Source organism: Triticum dicoccoides, chromosome 1A (assembly GCF_002162155.2).
Source record: "Triticum dicoccoides isolate Atlit2015 ecotype Zavitan chromosome 1A, WEW_v2.0, whole genome shotgun sequence".
Classification (NCBI taxonomy): domain Eukaryota; kingdom Viridiplantae; phylum Streptophyta; class Magnoliopsida; order Poales; family Poaceae; genus Triticum; species Triticum dicoccoides.
Genome location: NC_041380.1, coordinates 410,722,883 through 410,738,785, shown reverse-complemented (window position 1 = coordinate 410,738,785; position 15,903 = coordinate 410,722,883). Strand labels below are relative to the sequence as shown.

General features: G+C 46.4%; 1 protein-coding gene across 1 annotated transcript; it reads right to left on the bottom strand.

The window, feature by feature from the left end:
* Positions 1–10,483: 10,483 nt before the first annotated feature.
* LOC119276386 (CAAX prenyl protease 2-like) lies at positions 10,484–15,781 on the bottom strand. The gene is made up of 8 exons (XM_037557445.1): positions 15,375–15,781; positions 15,201–15,274; positions 14,917–15,109; positions 14,353–14,464; positions 14,087–14,155; positions 13,320–13,382; positions 10,975–11,055; positions 10,484–10,883 (listed from the first exon to the last, which is right to left on the bottom strand). Exons 1-8 carry the CDS (start codon positions 15,603–15,605, stop codon positions 10,753–10,755), a joined length of 954 nt encoding a protein of 317 aa, XP_037413342.1. The 5' UTR covers positions 15,606–15,781; the 3' UTR covers positions 10,484–10,752.
* Positions 15,782–15,903: the final 122 nt, after the last annotated feature.

The window sequence follows — 15,903 nt, the reverse complement described above, 5'->3', positions numbered from 1 at the left end:
AACCACAGAAATGCTGACGCGTGGATGCCTATTGATTCCGGTTGGTGCCACCAACCGGGACCAAAGGGTCTCCTACCTGGGTTTCGCGCACAGGCCACGTGGAGTCCCATCAGTCCCGGTTCTGGATTAAACCGGGACTAAAGGTACAAGGCATTAGTACCGACACTTTAGTCCCGGTTCAGAAAGCGGGACTAAAGGCCCTTACAAACCGGGACAACAGGCCCTTTTTCTACCAGTGCCTACCGCCACGTCACCGCCGTACGTGCGGGCGGTCAGCCGCCCATCCGCCGCCTATCGCGTCATCGCCCTCGTCCAATGGACCCGGCCTTACCCAGGCTGGCACAAGCTCAACTTTGACGGGTCCGTCCACCACGACGGCTCCGGGCGTGCGAGCATCGGAGGCGTCATCAGGGACTCATACGGCCACACCATGCTCGCGTTCGCTGAGAGGACGCCGCACGCGGGTGTCGGCCAGGTCGAAGCTAGGGCGCTTATTCGTGGGCTCAACCACGCGCTTGCGATCGGATGCAATCGGCTCGTTGTCGAGGGCGACGACCTCACCTTGGTGAGGCTGCTTCGCCGTGAGTCGGCGCACACGCGCATTCCTTGGGACATGTACCACCACATCGTCCGTCTCCTTTGCTGCTTCGAGGATGTCGAGGTGCGGCACGTCTACCGAGAAGGCAACCAGGTGGCCGACACCCTCTGCCATGAAGCGTATCGGCGCCCCGGAGTGTGGGGATTGCACCAGCTGCTCCCACCTGCCGTTTGGGCCAAGGTGGAGGACGACCGTTACGGTGCAGTATACGAGCGACTCCGACGGTCACGAAGATGATGACTACCGACTGGCGAGACTGCAAGCAGATGCAAGACTCCATGAAGTGTTAGTATATATACCTTTCTACGCTTCCTACACTATGCATGCATGTGTCTCTTTATCCTTTGTCGCTCTACTAGGTTCTGCAGCTACTACGCTTAGAGATGATTCCAGTGGTCTTTGAATCTCCGTCAAGCACTAGTAATTTTACTAGAGCTTTAGCAAGTCTCCAACCGGGCAGCAAACCATATAATGACGTGCATAACATAGTTCACTATATCCTAATTAATCTGGTCCTAAGCTAAAGGGTTTAAGTAAATAAAGGGCCTTTACAATAACAAAATAGCAGATAACTGAGGAAAACTCATTTATGTACTGCAAGCAAGCACGGGACGGAGCGTAAAACGCACTCGTTGCGAAAAAAAGTAAATAGAGGTAAAACGCCCGTTTGCTACCCGGCTTTTAGCAAGATTGGGAGTAGAATTGAACTTGTTGATGCACGCGTAATTGTGTGAGCTGCCTAAAGGTCTGGAGAATGTGCTAATAGCTCTGTAAAATTATTCTTGGTTGATCTAGATTCTTTGGCACTGGTGTCTTCTTTCAGCTAAACCTGCAGTTTCCTACGACCGACAAGGGTTATTGAACTATTGTGTGCATGTGTGGGTGAAGCTTTGAGCCCAAGCAAGTCCTTGATGTAACCAGTCGAGTTGTAACCGATCTATGTAATGGAATGAAACATTGTTGGCTTGAATTTTTATGCAAATTTAGAGTTACTTTTCTTTCGTATGCATTTATCCTAGTATGCTTCTTCTATATAGCTTGTTTTGATCGGAAATGTGTGCATCTTGCATACGATTGCAATAATTGACTATCGTCGGTAACCATGTCATCATCCCGGCCCCGCCCCTGATCTCCCATCGCATCTGACAACCCGTGGCACTCTCACATGGTTTGTTGCATATGACACCGACAAGGCGTTGTGACGGTGTCCTGGATTGGGGGGTGCTAACCTGGTCGTCCCGTCTCTTCGGGTGGGCCGATGGGACCTCATGCGTGATCAAGATTGACTCGGAGGCCATGTAAAGGAGGTGTGAACTAGACTGCCTCCACCGAAGACTTGACGTATACTCCAAGATCTCTCCTGCCGCCTTGCTACTAGATACCGACCATGTAACCCTACATCCCCTCCCTAGCGTGTATATAAGCCAAATGGTGTAGCCCATAGAGGGGAGACCAACGCAATATCATTCACCTAGCGTTAGAATTAGACCACACATTATTACGATCTTGAGGTAGATCAACTATGTATTCGATACATCTCCATCAATCTTTACCTATATAATAATAAAGAGAATTGGGTTTCTGTCGTACGTCGTCGGCGTTTTTGCAGAAAAGTCTGTTCATTTTTCTGAATTTAACCCGCAATCCTAACTTAAGTGGATATCTGAGAAAACATTTCATGTTTGCACAAAACACCCTGGCGTTCGGAGTATTGAACGCGCGGTCCGAGAAGATTTGTAAAAAAAAAGAACACAACACACGCACGGGCACTCTTCCTCTCCCTCTCGCCCACGCAGTCCTCGCCGCCGCCACCATCCACGTCGGCCGCTTCCGGCGAGCTCCGGCGCCGCGCAGCACGCCCTCGAGCTCCCTATCATCCGCGCCTCCCTCCTCTCCGGCCAGATTTTCCGCTCCCGGCGTCTACCACCTGCTCGCAACCCCACCCCCTGGCTAGGGTTTCGTGCAGGGCTTCGCCGGTGTGTCTCCGGCGGCCGCAGGTTCGTCCCTCCTTCCTTCTTGGCCGGGATCCACCACCCCTACATCTCATCTTCTCTTTATATCCTCTGTTGTAGATGCAGATGGAGAACACCATGGGATTTCCCCATCCACCACGGTCGCCGCCGTCAAGGGCAGGAAGGAACCCTAGCCAGTAGCACCTCCTCACCTCGGATGGCGCCTCTGCTGCACCAAGATAGGGCAATCAACCCCCATCTGCTCTCTATCTCTCGCATTTGTACAAGTCCATTTTTTGAACAAAATTCTGATACTATACCATCATGGGTAAGACAACAGGTGGAGATGTGGAGTGGCTGGTGTTCGGTGCAGGAGAAGATGATTGGCAATTTAGGACATAGGGAAAATGATAGAGGACAGGGCTCCATTGCTTAGCTGCTATCGTTTGCTGCTACTGATCTCTATAGAAAAAATGGGGATGCCTTTTTTTGTTTTTTAATTTCACAGTACTTAGTATATCCTAAATGAATAAAGCTTGTGATGATAGCTTTTGTTGATAGCACGTCTCCTTTCCAGCATTCTGTCAGTTTGTTCAAAAATAAAATTGGGCTTCCTTTATTAGCACATGAGTTCATGATTTTGAGAAGTTGTCCTGCAGATTTAGGGGAGTATGGTTATACTTTTGAGGGTTCAGATTGGGGTCTTGTTTTGATTTAAATTTGATGTGTTCTCAGGGTTGGGTATATGGAGTCAATTTGTTTGAGGTTTACATGCAGAGATTTATGGAGGTGGAGTATTTGACTGGTCGGTCTCACTCTGTGCAGGTGTAGGTTGCAATCTGATTGAATTGAAGTAGAAGGGAGCTGCAAGGGCAAGTCGAAGATGAGTGTGGTTCGGTTCAGTTTAGGCAATGAGAGCTGCATTATGGTCATGGCAGCTTGGCATTGACGTGGTTCTCAGTGAGTAATCCATACGGGAGATCACTGCCATTGTCTGCTTTGGTGGCAAGCAGTGGTTCATTTGCACTACAAGCGCTGTGAACTCCAGCATGAACCCAAAAAATTTTGAGTTTCTTTTAAGGTCTAATAGCATGTCTAGATTTCAGCTATCACACATGTCACCGGCCATAACATCCCAATTGAGCTCGTCGACCAGTTGCCCAACGCCGGCACTGCCAAGAACAAGGTGTATGCCATTCATCTCATCTCCTGTTGTTGAACTGTCTATTATGCAAATTATGGGCATGTTTTCTTGTGGGGTTCTTTTGCCTCAATGGTATTATTCTTCTGGAAGCTACGTTTGCAACTCTGAATTTTTATTTACTTAAGATATTTCATAGTAAACACTGAATTGCAACATGGCAAAATTTAATACCTCGCAAACTTTGCAGATTTCGTTTCAATTTTGTAGTTCGGTTTGCTTGCCTGTGTATATGTGCGTGTATACTGAGAGGCAGGGAAATATTATTCTCTTCTAGCAGTTCTGTTTCTGTGACATCTGCTCCCCTCCACTCCATTTTTGATAGTCTGAAATCTGAATGTGAAAAGCAGATGGAGGTGATCAAGGGAAGCAGTCATGAGCGAGGTGTTTGAGGGCTACGAGCGCCACTAATGTGAAGTCTCAGACGCTTGTGCTCTTGTACTTGATTCGATTGTATGTATATTGATACTTCTTTTCACTGCCTTACGTTTTGCCGTTAGGAAGTTATCAGCACTAGGCATGTGATTTTGACAGGTGGAGGCTTTATTTTGGTCTAGGTGAACATGTGATTTGGGGAAGGTCTGTAGATCCAGTTACATTGCAGACTTACCAGCTACACCATCTAAAAAACGGGCTGCTGATATAGGTATATTCCTACACGGCCTTGCCTCATATGAATTCTTCTTAGATCAACTCTTCCATTGATCAATTTTACAAGTAGGTGCACTGTGTTTGTATACAACAATCTGAATGTGGGAGGTTTAACTATTTTATTGTATTGCAAAAATGGATCAAGATGTTTTCTTTTTCTGAATCATGAATGGTGGGCTAGAGCCCCACCTGGATCGAGTGTTTTGGAATCCGATAATTAGATAAATGACCACCATCCCCATTACCAACCATCTCAGTGTTATTTCCAGTTTCCTAATTAATGTATGAAAAAGAGGATCACAACCCAATGAAAAGTCCAGGGAACCTTTTCATTAAGGGAACTGTTCCAGGTTCATTCAAAAAATGGCACATAATGATTTACTTTCAGCAACCGTTTCATTAAGGATAACAGATTTGGACTCTGAGCTTTCCTCTGTGGTTGTTAATATCCCAGCACATCAGTTTTAGATTTACCACTAGGTCACTTTCCTATGCTGAGAGGATTTGTCATACCAAGAGGTTAAACGGAGAGACTTCCAGAGCATGGTCATGGTGTGAATCTGGTAGGAGCGGGACTTCCAAACAACCTACTTACATTTCTATGTCATCAGACTATCTTTATTCTGAACCATTCTGCTGACAGTAAATGTAACCATTACCTCATTTGCTATGCGTGCCAATAGGCAAGGTACACGTTCTCTCTGCCTCTGCCCAAGCTTGCCGCCGTTACTGGTCGTGCGGCCGCCTATGACCAAGTAACCTCTCTCTCCCGCGCGCCCCTGGAGCTCCTTAATCTCCCGGTCTACCTTCTCTCTCGTTGACCTTTCTTTGTATTTCAATTGTAGGATAATTAGTGGATGTTGGTAAGTGTACTATTCAAGTTGTTGCTAACATTTCTGACTATGTTCTTAACTTCTGAATCTATTTGTGCATATATATACAAACTTCCAGAGCACAACTGGTCCCAAATTTGTTGGGTGTGATTGTTCAGAGGAGAAGATATTTGTACTAGAAGATAATGTATATTTTACTATTTTTTTAGAACAGATGTTTTTTGTAGATAGAAGATGGCGTATACTTTTCTGAGATATTTTGTACAAAGAAGATATTGCTACACTACTTTCATGTGTTCAGATCGTGACTGTAGTTTGGACAGTTGACATGATTTTTTTGTGGTTGATATAATGCTCAAATTTGCTTCATTTGATAGTGAACTTCTTCATGCCATCATTCGGAACCTCACCGTGATACCGCCCCTATCTCTCTGGGCTCCATGTTCACCTCCTGACTCCATTGGGCAATTTCTAATAAAGATGAGAAGTGCTTTTTTTAACCCATTAGTCGAACTGAAAGAAAATTATGCATTTTGTTATCGATTCATTCATACGTAAAAATAGAAGATGGGCAAATATTTTTTATTCAGGAATCCAAAGTCCTTTTAGAGTATGAGATCGTCTTGCTTGTAACTTGCTTATTAAACAAAGAAGGTGAAATTCAATGAGAACAAAAGGTAAGGATTAGTGAGTAATGCAAAAAATTTGTGTTTTTACTTTCGCTCGGCCGCCCAGCTTTTCTTTCAAGCTCGGCCACTGATGAGCTGATAACAAGATTGTAAGCAATGGCACATGTGATGTCACATCGTTGTACGTGATGCAGGAAATTGTCTCTTCATGTTTTCCTTTACCTTCTCACAATGTATTTCCCGTTGCAACGCACGGGCCCTTTACATCTCCATCAATATAAACAAGAGCAGGACATAGGGTTTTACCTCCATCAAGAAGGCCCGAATCTGGATAAACATCGTTTCCCTACTTGTCCCTATTACCATTAATCCGAGATCCACAGCTCGGGACCCCCTACCTCGAGGTCTGCCGGTTTTTACATCGACACTGGTGCTTTCTTGAGAGTTTCGTCGTGCGGTCGATAGAAGAATCAATGGGATCACCGGTCAACGGCTCCGAGCTCGCAGTGCTGGATTTTACGCCCAAAGCATCGAGCATGAGGATGTCTCCACGTAAACTGGAGGCAAAGCATAACCCCTCCTTTGCCCTTGTGGGGGATTCTCCTAAAGACGATGGGCTAAGGTACTTTTTGGAAATCGATTCAGACGGTGGACAACCAGCGGTCCAGAGGGTTGACCTTCAAGTCAACTCACCCAGGCCAATGGTCGCTGGGGATAGTAGGGTTTCGGACACGCAATCCCTAGAGGTTGAGACGCATCAGCTCGTCTCCCACCCGGAGAGTATCGTCCCGATGACTCCGGCCCGCCTGATGTCTGGGACCTAGCTTACGTACAACAGCTCCTAGACGAACTTATTAGGTGTTTATGGGCTAGATTCTCATCTGTCAAAGACATGATATCGGCCTACCAGGACTCTGATATAATCACGGCCCTCCAGTGTGGGTGTAAGGATAAAAGCATGTCGAACGCCCTTGCCCGTTGCTGCGTTCAAACGCTTCCGGAATTGACCAACGTGGTAGGACAATTCTGTGCCATTGAAGATGCCTGGTTGGCCGAGGAAAACGCGAATTCGATCTGCAGAGATTACTCAGAACACGACCGATCGGCACCTTGGTGTGAACCTCGCAAACGGGGCACCCCGAACGACCGACCTCGGAAGAAGAAGAAAACCTCCGGGCACCCTGGAACAACTTTGAATGGCTTCTTGGACGAACCATGCCTGATACACGCTGTGCTGATTAATTCCCACCCAACTCACAACCTTCATGACTGTTGGGTTGTGAGGCAGGTGGACAAAGTGGGACCCACCCTCCTGGCAGGTACCTTCTGTTGCCTTGAGCGGACCTCGGGTGAAGACGAGGTCCTAATGATCTATGGGACATTCACGTCCAACAACAAGCGCAAGCGGGCCCTTCGAGAAGTCAATTTTGTCCGGCGGATACCATCTCCAGGTGCCTGGATAGACACGCCGATAACCTTCGACCATAATGATTAGCCGAGATCGGCCCCGGATAGGTGTCCCGCCGCGCTGGTTCGCGACCCCATTGTGGATAACTGCTGGCTCCGCAAGGTCATTATGGACGGAGGCAGCAGTTTAAATGTGATATATGCTAATACTCTGGACAAGATGCACATCGATAAATTGCGCATAGAATAGAGTGTCACCACCTTTAAAGGCATAGTTCCCAGACGAGAGGCACGTTGTAGCGGGAAGATAACTCTGGATGTAGTCTTCGGAACTCCGGATAATTACGAGGAGATTACGTTCCATGTCACCCCTTCCAAAACTGGATACCACGCCCTTCTCGGATGGGACGCTTTTTCCAGATTTCAAACTGTACCGCATTACAGTTACATGAAGCTCAAGATACCAGGCCCTAAAGGGATAATTACCATCTCTGGTGACCCCGACAGGGCACTCAAAACCGAGAATAAGACGACGTCTCTCACCCTCAAAACTCTCGCCGGAGCCTTCCCGGCCGAAGAGCTAACCACGCTATGCGCCGAAGTCGACCAGGACGATATCATCCTCGACAAGAGATCGATCTTTCAAACTGGCCGATGAGAATTCCAAGTACACCCACGGACCCTGCTAAAACGGCATCCATAGGGGCAAACCTCGACCCAGAGATTGCCGAGGCCCTACATACTTTCCTTAAGGGGAACTGGGACATATTCACCTAGCACCCTTCCGATATGCCAGGGATACCTCGCAAGCTCGCAGAGCATAGCTTGAACATATCAAAAGGCTATAAACCTGTCAAGCAAACACTTCGGCGTTTCTCCGAGCCCAAGCGTCAAGCAATGGGCGAGGAACTGGCTAAATTGCTGGAGGTAGGGTTTATCCGAGCTATAAAAAAACCCGAATGGCTGGTCAATTTGGTTATGGTACCAAAGAAGGATAAGTCCTGGCGCTTGTGGGTCAATTTTAAAGACCTTAACCAAAGACTCCATCCCCTTACCCCGTATTGACCAAATCGTAGACGCCACAGCGGGCCACAACACGCTATGCTTCCTGGATGCCTACTCGGGATATCATTAAATAAAGATGCAGGAATCCGACTAGGTAGCAACGACATTCATTACACCCTATGGGCCGTTTTGCTTCAACACAATGCCTTTCGGACTAAAGAACACTGGCGCCACATACCGGCGTATGATCCAAACATGCCTGGAGAAACACATCCGAAAGACCGTGGAAGCATACGTTGACGATGTTCAAAACCAAACACGTTGGCCATTTGGTAAACAACCTCCATGACACATTTGCCACCCTGCGTCGCACCCTGGCCAGGTTGACTGTTGACTTGGTCAAACCGACAAGCGGGGCCTACCTGTCATAGACTGAAACATTATAATAGTGGATTAAATTAACTAATAAGCTAATTAGATACTGGGACCCACTTGTCAATGTCATATTAGTTAACAGATTAAGTTTATTTTGGAAAATAAGTTAATTAGCATGTGGGGTCACATGTCAGTGACCTAGGGCTACCCAGCCAGCAAGTTGACTTGGTCAACACGATCAACGGGGCTCACGGGACCCATTGGCAGTGACTCAGGGTGGGTTCCAGGGCCAGCCACGTCGGCGGCGGGCGACCATTTCCGCGACGGAGGGGCTCGGGCCGGCGTCGAATTTTGCCTACAGGGCACCATTTGGAGCGCGCGACGGCGCGTTCAAACGGGCGTTCGGCGCCACGTCGTTTGGTGGTGGTGGCGCGGCCGGGTGTGGCGTGTAGCAACGGCGGCGACCACCTAGGTGGACGCCAGAGCTCGGGCCTCGGCGCATCCGAGCATAGAGAGCACGAGGAGGCGTGTGCGTGTGCTTGTTGGGCTCCTGCAAGCAGCAGGAGCACGATGTCGTGCCCGGACGGGAGCCGAGATGGCTATGGCCGCGACGGCGAGGCAAGGCCACGACGGCGAGCTCGAGCACGACGGCGGCTATGGCTACAGATGATGGGAGACATCGCTAAGGGAGGGGAAATGAGCGGCAGGTCACCTAGTGGCACACGGTTGCCGGCGAGAGTTTAGTGACTGTAGAGGGCGACAAATTCAATGTTGAACGCCGGCGGGTCCAGAGGAAGAAGACGGTGGCGATCTAGCGATGCAGGGGATCCCAGGTTCGTCGTGTGGCAGCAGTCGATGCGGTGGAGCGGGGCAGAGCTAACGGGCATGGTGGCACGACGCGGGGAGGCAGGTGGCTACGCGGGCGAGCTGGCGACGGTGATGGCCGAGGCGGCCATGGCAAGAGAGGAAGGAGCAGAGCGAAAGGAGGGGGAAAATCTAGGTCGTGTCCAGGGGGTCGGCGCTGGCAGTCTCACCCCCCACGACCGTCTGTAGCGGCGCGGGCGACGAGGTGGCTCGGCGGGGACATGCGCTTGCGCGAGCGCTCGGTCGCGTTCGACAGGTGGAGGACGTCGAGAGGAAGCAGGCTGGGCCAAGCACTGTGCACAATGGCCTTTCTCCTTTTCTTTCTAATTTTTTTTCTCTTTTGCATTTCTTTTTAGTACCAAATGAGTTTTGTAAAATATGGACCTTGGCCACTTAATTACATTGCAATATTTGGCACTGCCACAAAAGGTTTGGGAGATATTCGAATTAGTTTAATTTTTTTCATAAATGAAAAAACATTTAAATATGCTGATTTGGCACTGTTTTAATTGCTAAAGCCCTTTAAGCAAATAAGTGAACAAACCAAAAAAATCGAAAATAGGTACAGATATAGATATATGAAATAGAAAGTCTGTAGGTGCGGAAGTATCCTTTTCTACTCCTGGGTGCAAATGCACCCAGTGCACCCAGGATTTTTTTAATAGTAAAATGCGAAAAGTTAGTAAACAAATTTGTTCCGTTCTTACGTTTTCTAATCTCTGTCTACCGCAACCCAAATAGAACACCAAAACTGGCTAGATTTTCTCCTCCATATATCAGGATGGACACCGCCCTGGATGTGGTTATTCCTCTTGTTGCAAGCGATGCTACGATGAATGAATAAAGGAGGAGATCATTGTCAAAAAGAACACAAAAACTGCATGATGCACACAGTTACAAGGCTTAAAGCAGAATCTTCAAAGCTAAACCAATTTGACATGATTAGTTCCCTAAAAAAATTGACATGATTATTTTGAAGAGCCATACGATGCCGTCTTTGGACAAGTCTTTCAAAACAAAAATTAACAGCCTTCTGATCCTTGGCGAACAATTGCTGAACTGCAAGAGAAGGGCAAGCTAGCTACAAGAATGTACTGTATTTTACAACAATGGCAGAAGCCATCCAGAACAGGGCCTTGTATAAGTTGGGATTGTGTGGGGTGATCCAAATACACTCAGTTCCCCACGCTCAGCCACAGGAACGGATGCAGCATTGTTCCCCACGCTCAGTTCTGTGCTAACTCCATCTGCAGTAACCATGCCAGCAACTGCATCCGTCTAACCTCGCATTGTACAGTTTTGGACTTGTAGCAGGGAAAAGAAGACAAAAGGATACTGAACCGGCCAGAAACGCTAGCGATGTCGCTCCTGGAACACAGATAAGCACCGGGGAGAAGTTTTACAACTTTGCATGAGCTTACTTTTCTTTCTTCAGAGAAAGAACATCATATGTACATACCTCTTGTTCGCGGTGATGAGAACGCAGGCAAACCCATCATGTTACACAATATGTGAGCAACAATAGGAGACACAAGATTCCCTGCAGTTTTTTAGAACAAAAAGTTGATCAATATGTCATGTTTGTCAAGACAAAATTAAAGTACACTTTCAGTCAAAACATATGAACTAGCTCATCCATGCAGCATTTAGCAAGCGAAAAGGCATGGCACTTAGTACAAGTGAAATTTCATTTTTTCTAACCAGTTCACAGGGCATAAGCTTAGTGAGTCCCATAGCAGAAAGATAAGAGTAAATTTACCAGAACAGCGCCTGTTCTCAAGAAACTTTTCATACTCCCTCCGTTCAATTTTGTAAGACGTTTTAGGCATTTAAGACATCACCTAAAACAGTTCAATTTCAGCTGTCTTAAACGACTTACAAAAGTGAACGGAGGGAGTAGTTCATAACAAGGCCATCACAAACAACACGGCTTTTGTATCAGTATCACTGTTGCAGGCTTTTTGCAAACCACAACTTCCTACGATTTCACCTGAACAAACATTTGTGGGGGCCATCATCAACCACACAACTGTTACGGGACCAGAGCAACTTCATAACAGTGCCATCAGGTTTGTCTCGCTAAGTAACTACTGAGTCACGCTTTTCAGTTCTCTTGAAAACCTACGAGGCATAATTTCTAACGCTGACACAGATGAAGTCTGGTTTTATAAAACTAATCCTAAAAGGGTGTAATTATTTGATAGTTTGACAAAATATATGGTTTCACAAAATTAGACTATCATGTTGGATCAGCAGACGGGTGTAATGAGCACAATATTTTCAGTTGTGTTTATAAATTCGGTCCATGTGGGAAGCCCAGTTTCTACAATTCCAAACCTTGCATGGTTTAGTTCTATATTGTCGAAGTAAGGCAGGAGAGGGCAATAAAAGTAACCACACTTGTCACTCCTTAAAATTTGAAACACATGGCACAAGAGGTTTGGCTACTCACAAGCTAAACACACGGCCGGATGACTTGAGACACAAGGCAGACAAGTCCCCCTTACTTTTCTGAACCATGCCCCCTCACAGCAAAATGAATGTGATTCAAACGGTTGAATTGCAGGCTTAATCTGTATTAACTCTGTCAGTTAATGCTAAGTGCACACTAGGACCCAAATTGCCGTCTCGTCCCATTCTTCCTCGTTATTAATCTATGTTGGGCATTACACTGCTAAACATCATCCTCCCTCTATGCATGCATTGATAAGGAAGGTGGGCAGAATCTCCAAACCGTTGCGACAGCCCACAGAGTTCTCCTGCATGGGGCAGCAACAATGTTTGTGGTGGCGTTTTCCATGCAAACACTTTCTGCATCCTCAACGTACGAGCATTGCATTGCTTTGTTTTCAACAGCATCCTTACTGTAAGTTTTTCAAGAGAAAGTAGCAGTAAGAAGAGGAAAGTTCCCATGAAGAACTTACAATACGGTTCGTGTTGAAATGAAAGCAATGCAGTGCTGGAACAACATGGATGCAGAGGACACAGCAAGCAGTCAAGTGGATAACGCTACCAAGAAATCTGTGTCAATGGTTAAGAGATTCCACTCACACTCCTCAGTGTAGACGAGAAGGGACGATGATGTTTAGCAGTGCAGCATCCCAGCAGAGAATAACAAAGAGGAAGAAGTTGTGAGGCCAAAATTCAGGTCCTGGACTTGGACATCTCCTGCTCCTCGTGTACCACTAGCTTACAAAAACTGCTACAATCAACACCCCTAATACATTAATATTTGACTCGCTGTTCTGATTTGATCACCCAGACACCCACTAGTAACTGACAGAGTTAATACAAATTAAGCACAATGTACAAATATTTGAAATTTTGAATTGCATTCAGTGTGAATTAACAGATAAGCAAGGTTCAGCAAAATTAAATGCACTTGAACTGCCATGTAGCGCCACATCAGAGAGCTCAGCCACGAATCTTAAGGCACGAATACTGAAAAGTCACCAAGAGTACACAAGTTTGTGTTTAACCAAAGTTCTTTCATGTCATGCCTCCCAAGTTGGGATCGAACCAACTTTACATTACCAAAAGGGATTAAACCAACCTTGTGCTAGCAATTTGGGACTAGGAACTACAAACTTTGGAATATAGAGGCTAATACTTTAGAAGTTAATCTGACTAGCATTTGCCGCAGCAAATAAACCTAACATCTTTAAAAAAAAGCTAGAAATATAAGAGCTAATTGGAAAAGGAGTACTAGTAAGGTAGAAGCAATAGCGACGAATCAACAATATAGCTGAAATAAATAAATCCTCAATTTTCTGTTTTCAATAACAAAAAGGGAATTAGTAAGACCTGTTCGGATGAACAAAAATGCAGCATACCACCCAAAAATTACAGTGTAGCCTAATTGGACACCTGAGAATGGAAGAAAAGTGGTCATGGTAAGTTTAACAGGGGAAGGAAAAGGTGTTCGCAAATGGTGAAACCACAGTAATTGCACAATCTCTGATGATAAGTTTCAAAAAATGTGTGCAGAACTATGGACAAACAGAAGACTAATGTGTGTAATATGACGAGCTATCAAAAAGTCAGAGCATATCCCTGTAACTTCAGAATGAATATAATCTGTACTAGCAATCACGATTCCCTAACACATATAGTATGTGAGCTAAGAAGTGATTCTTATAAACACACGCCACAAAGGAAGTAAACACTAAATAGCATGACAGAATAAAGACATCACATTCATATTTGAAGTAAAATTAATTATTTTGACAACAATTAGGCATGCGCATTGTTACTCACCCTATAAATATATAACGCATAACATGATGCTCCAAATGTTTAAAAGGGGCCATTTGAGTGAGACCATGGTGTGACAAAATAAAATGTAACGGAAAAAGATAGGTGCTTATACAAGCGACTGCTTGCACTTTGGCAGGGACATTGGAATATACCAAAACATTCTTCGATAGATCACAGCTATATAGGCATAAAGGATACTCTAGCATGTAAAAATTTAAATCATGTGCTCTTCTTGATTGCTCATGCTAGCAATGAAGTTATAGGGAGATTGTACAGCATTAAAGGAGAAAATCAGATGGTGCAAAGAAAAATACCAACAATCAGGAGAGATCTCATAAAGTTGCATCCTTGTTGGTGAAGTTCAAACAAGTGGTTTAGGTGTGCTGTGAACAGAAAGACTCAGTTACTAATTGAGAGTAACACAAAACACAAAGGTAAAACTGAATGTGGTCATGCACCATTTCTAAACTCATACACCAATTGCAAGTTAGGAAAGGACGAATTACATAAATTAGCTGAAGGATTTGTGTGAGGCTGGTTCCTTCAAAGTGAAAACTGGTGCAATATTATACCTATTTACCTAGGCTGAAGAAGATTGGACTCAGAAATATAATGTTATACATTTTGAATCCTCCACACAGAAGAAGAGGTATCATGCACGCCCTGAAAACCAGCTCCTCTGTAAATGGTGCCTGGTCAAAAGATCATCCTCAAATAACATAACAAAATAGAAACTGACGCTGAGTTTCTGACAATATACAAACAGTGGCAAGGGAGAAAGGGGCTAGCAGGGTCATGGCTAACAGAAGTCATTATAGTCCTTTGCATTCCAAATTACATTTTAGGTGCTGATACTTGTCTTACTTGTGAAATACTGCCTCTGTCCCAAAATAAGTGTCTTTTGGGACGGAGGGAGTACAACTGAACTGCATTGCTTATCTAATCCCTATCACCACTGATTCATGGCTCTGCTTGCATTCTAAAGGTCACAGCTGGCACACATGAGCTGTTAGCTGATAATAAACTCCTACAGTTAGATGTTCAGTCAATAATCCCACATTCACTGACAATAATACTCCGTGACATTTCCACATCATCCAATAGGCAGTGCCAAACAATGGTATCAAAAGGAATGAGAACAGACCACTACGTAGTTCCGCCACACCATTACATCCCGTAAGGAGGTTTGCATCCAGCGAGCAAGCTTCTCGGTGCAGCAGACTCCCACCCCATCATCATCCGTGCCACACGAGCTTGACATGGCCCAGAGTCTTGCGACGAATGACCCAGCATACACTAGGGATGTAAGGAGAAGTGGAATCACTACTGCCCTCGAGCTGATCCATCAAAGCATTTCAGTCCAAGCATCAGAAGCTCACTACTTATTAGTGTATAATCAGAAGCAAAAGATGGTAGTAATCGAGAAACAGCGTGATTACCAAGTGATCACTACGGATGCCGAACACCGCGAGCGCTTGAGACGAGTCGCTCAAGCTCCATACCTGAGATGTAGCAAGATAGATTAGGGGATTCGAGATTCCTTCCGAGTATCAAACACTAGGGCTTAGATGGGGACTGGAAGGAGAGAAAGGGGGCGCCTACGCCTAGGAGCGCCGCGGTGGCGAGGACGGAGGCGGCGGAGGACACGGCCGCGCACACGAAGCGGCGGTGGAAGAAGGCGCGGAGCGAGGTGGCGGGCGGGAGGCGGAGGAGGAGCGTGGGGGCGTAGAGGACGGCGACGTAGGAGACGGCCATGGCGGCGCACGCTGCCGCCGCAGCCTTCCCGGGTATCGCCGGCGGCGAGGCGGGGTGGGAGCCCGCCGGCGCCGCCATTAGCTCCGGCGAACTGGTTACGCGAGCTGATTTGGCGGCCACTTGGGGCAGATCGCGGGCGTGGCCTCCGGCACGGAAGCGGCGGCGCTCTTCGTCGGGGTCGCGGACTGGTTGAGTTCAGCAGAGGCGCCGGTGCGGCTACTTGGACTTGCGGACTCTTTGTGACTATCGCGTCAGGTCGGGTTACTGCTGCTGTGTAAAATGATGTTTTTTGGGTTACATCAGTGTGTAATGCAGATGAACTATTACTTTATCAATTGTAATCTTTTACTAAGTTTGGTTCATGGACGTAAAGTTT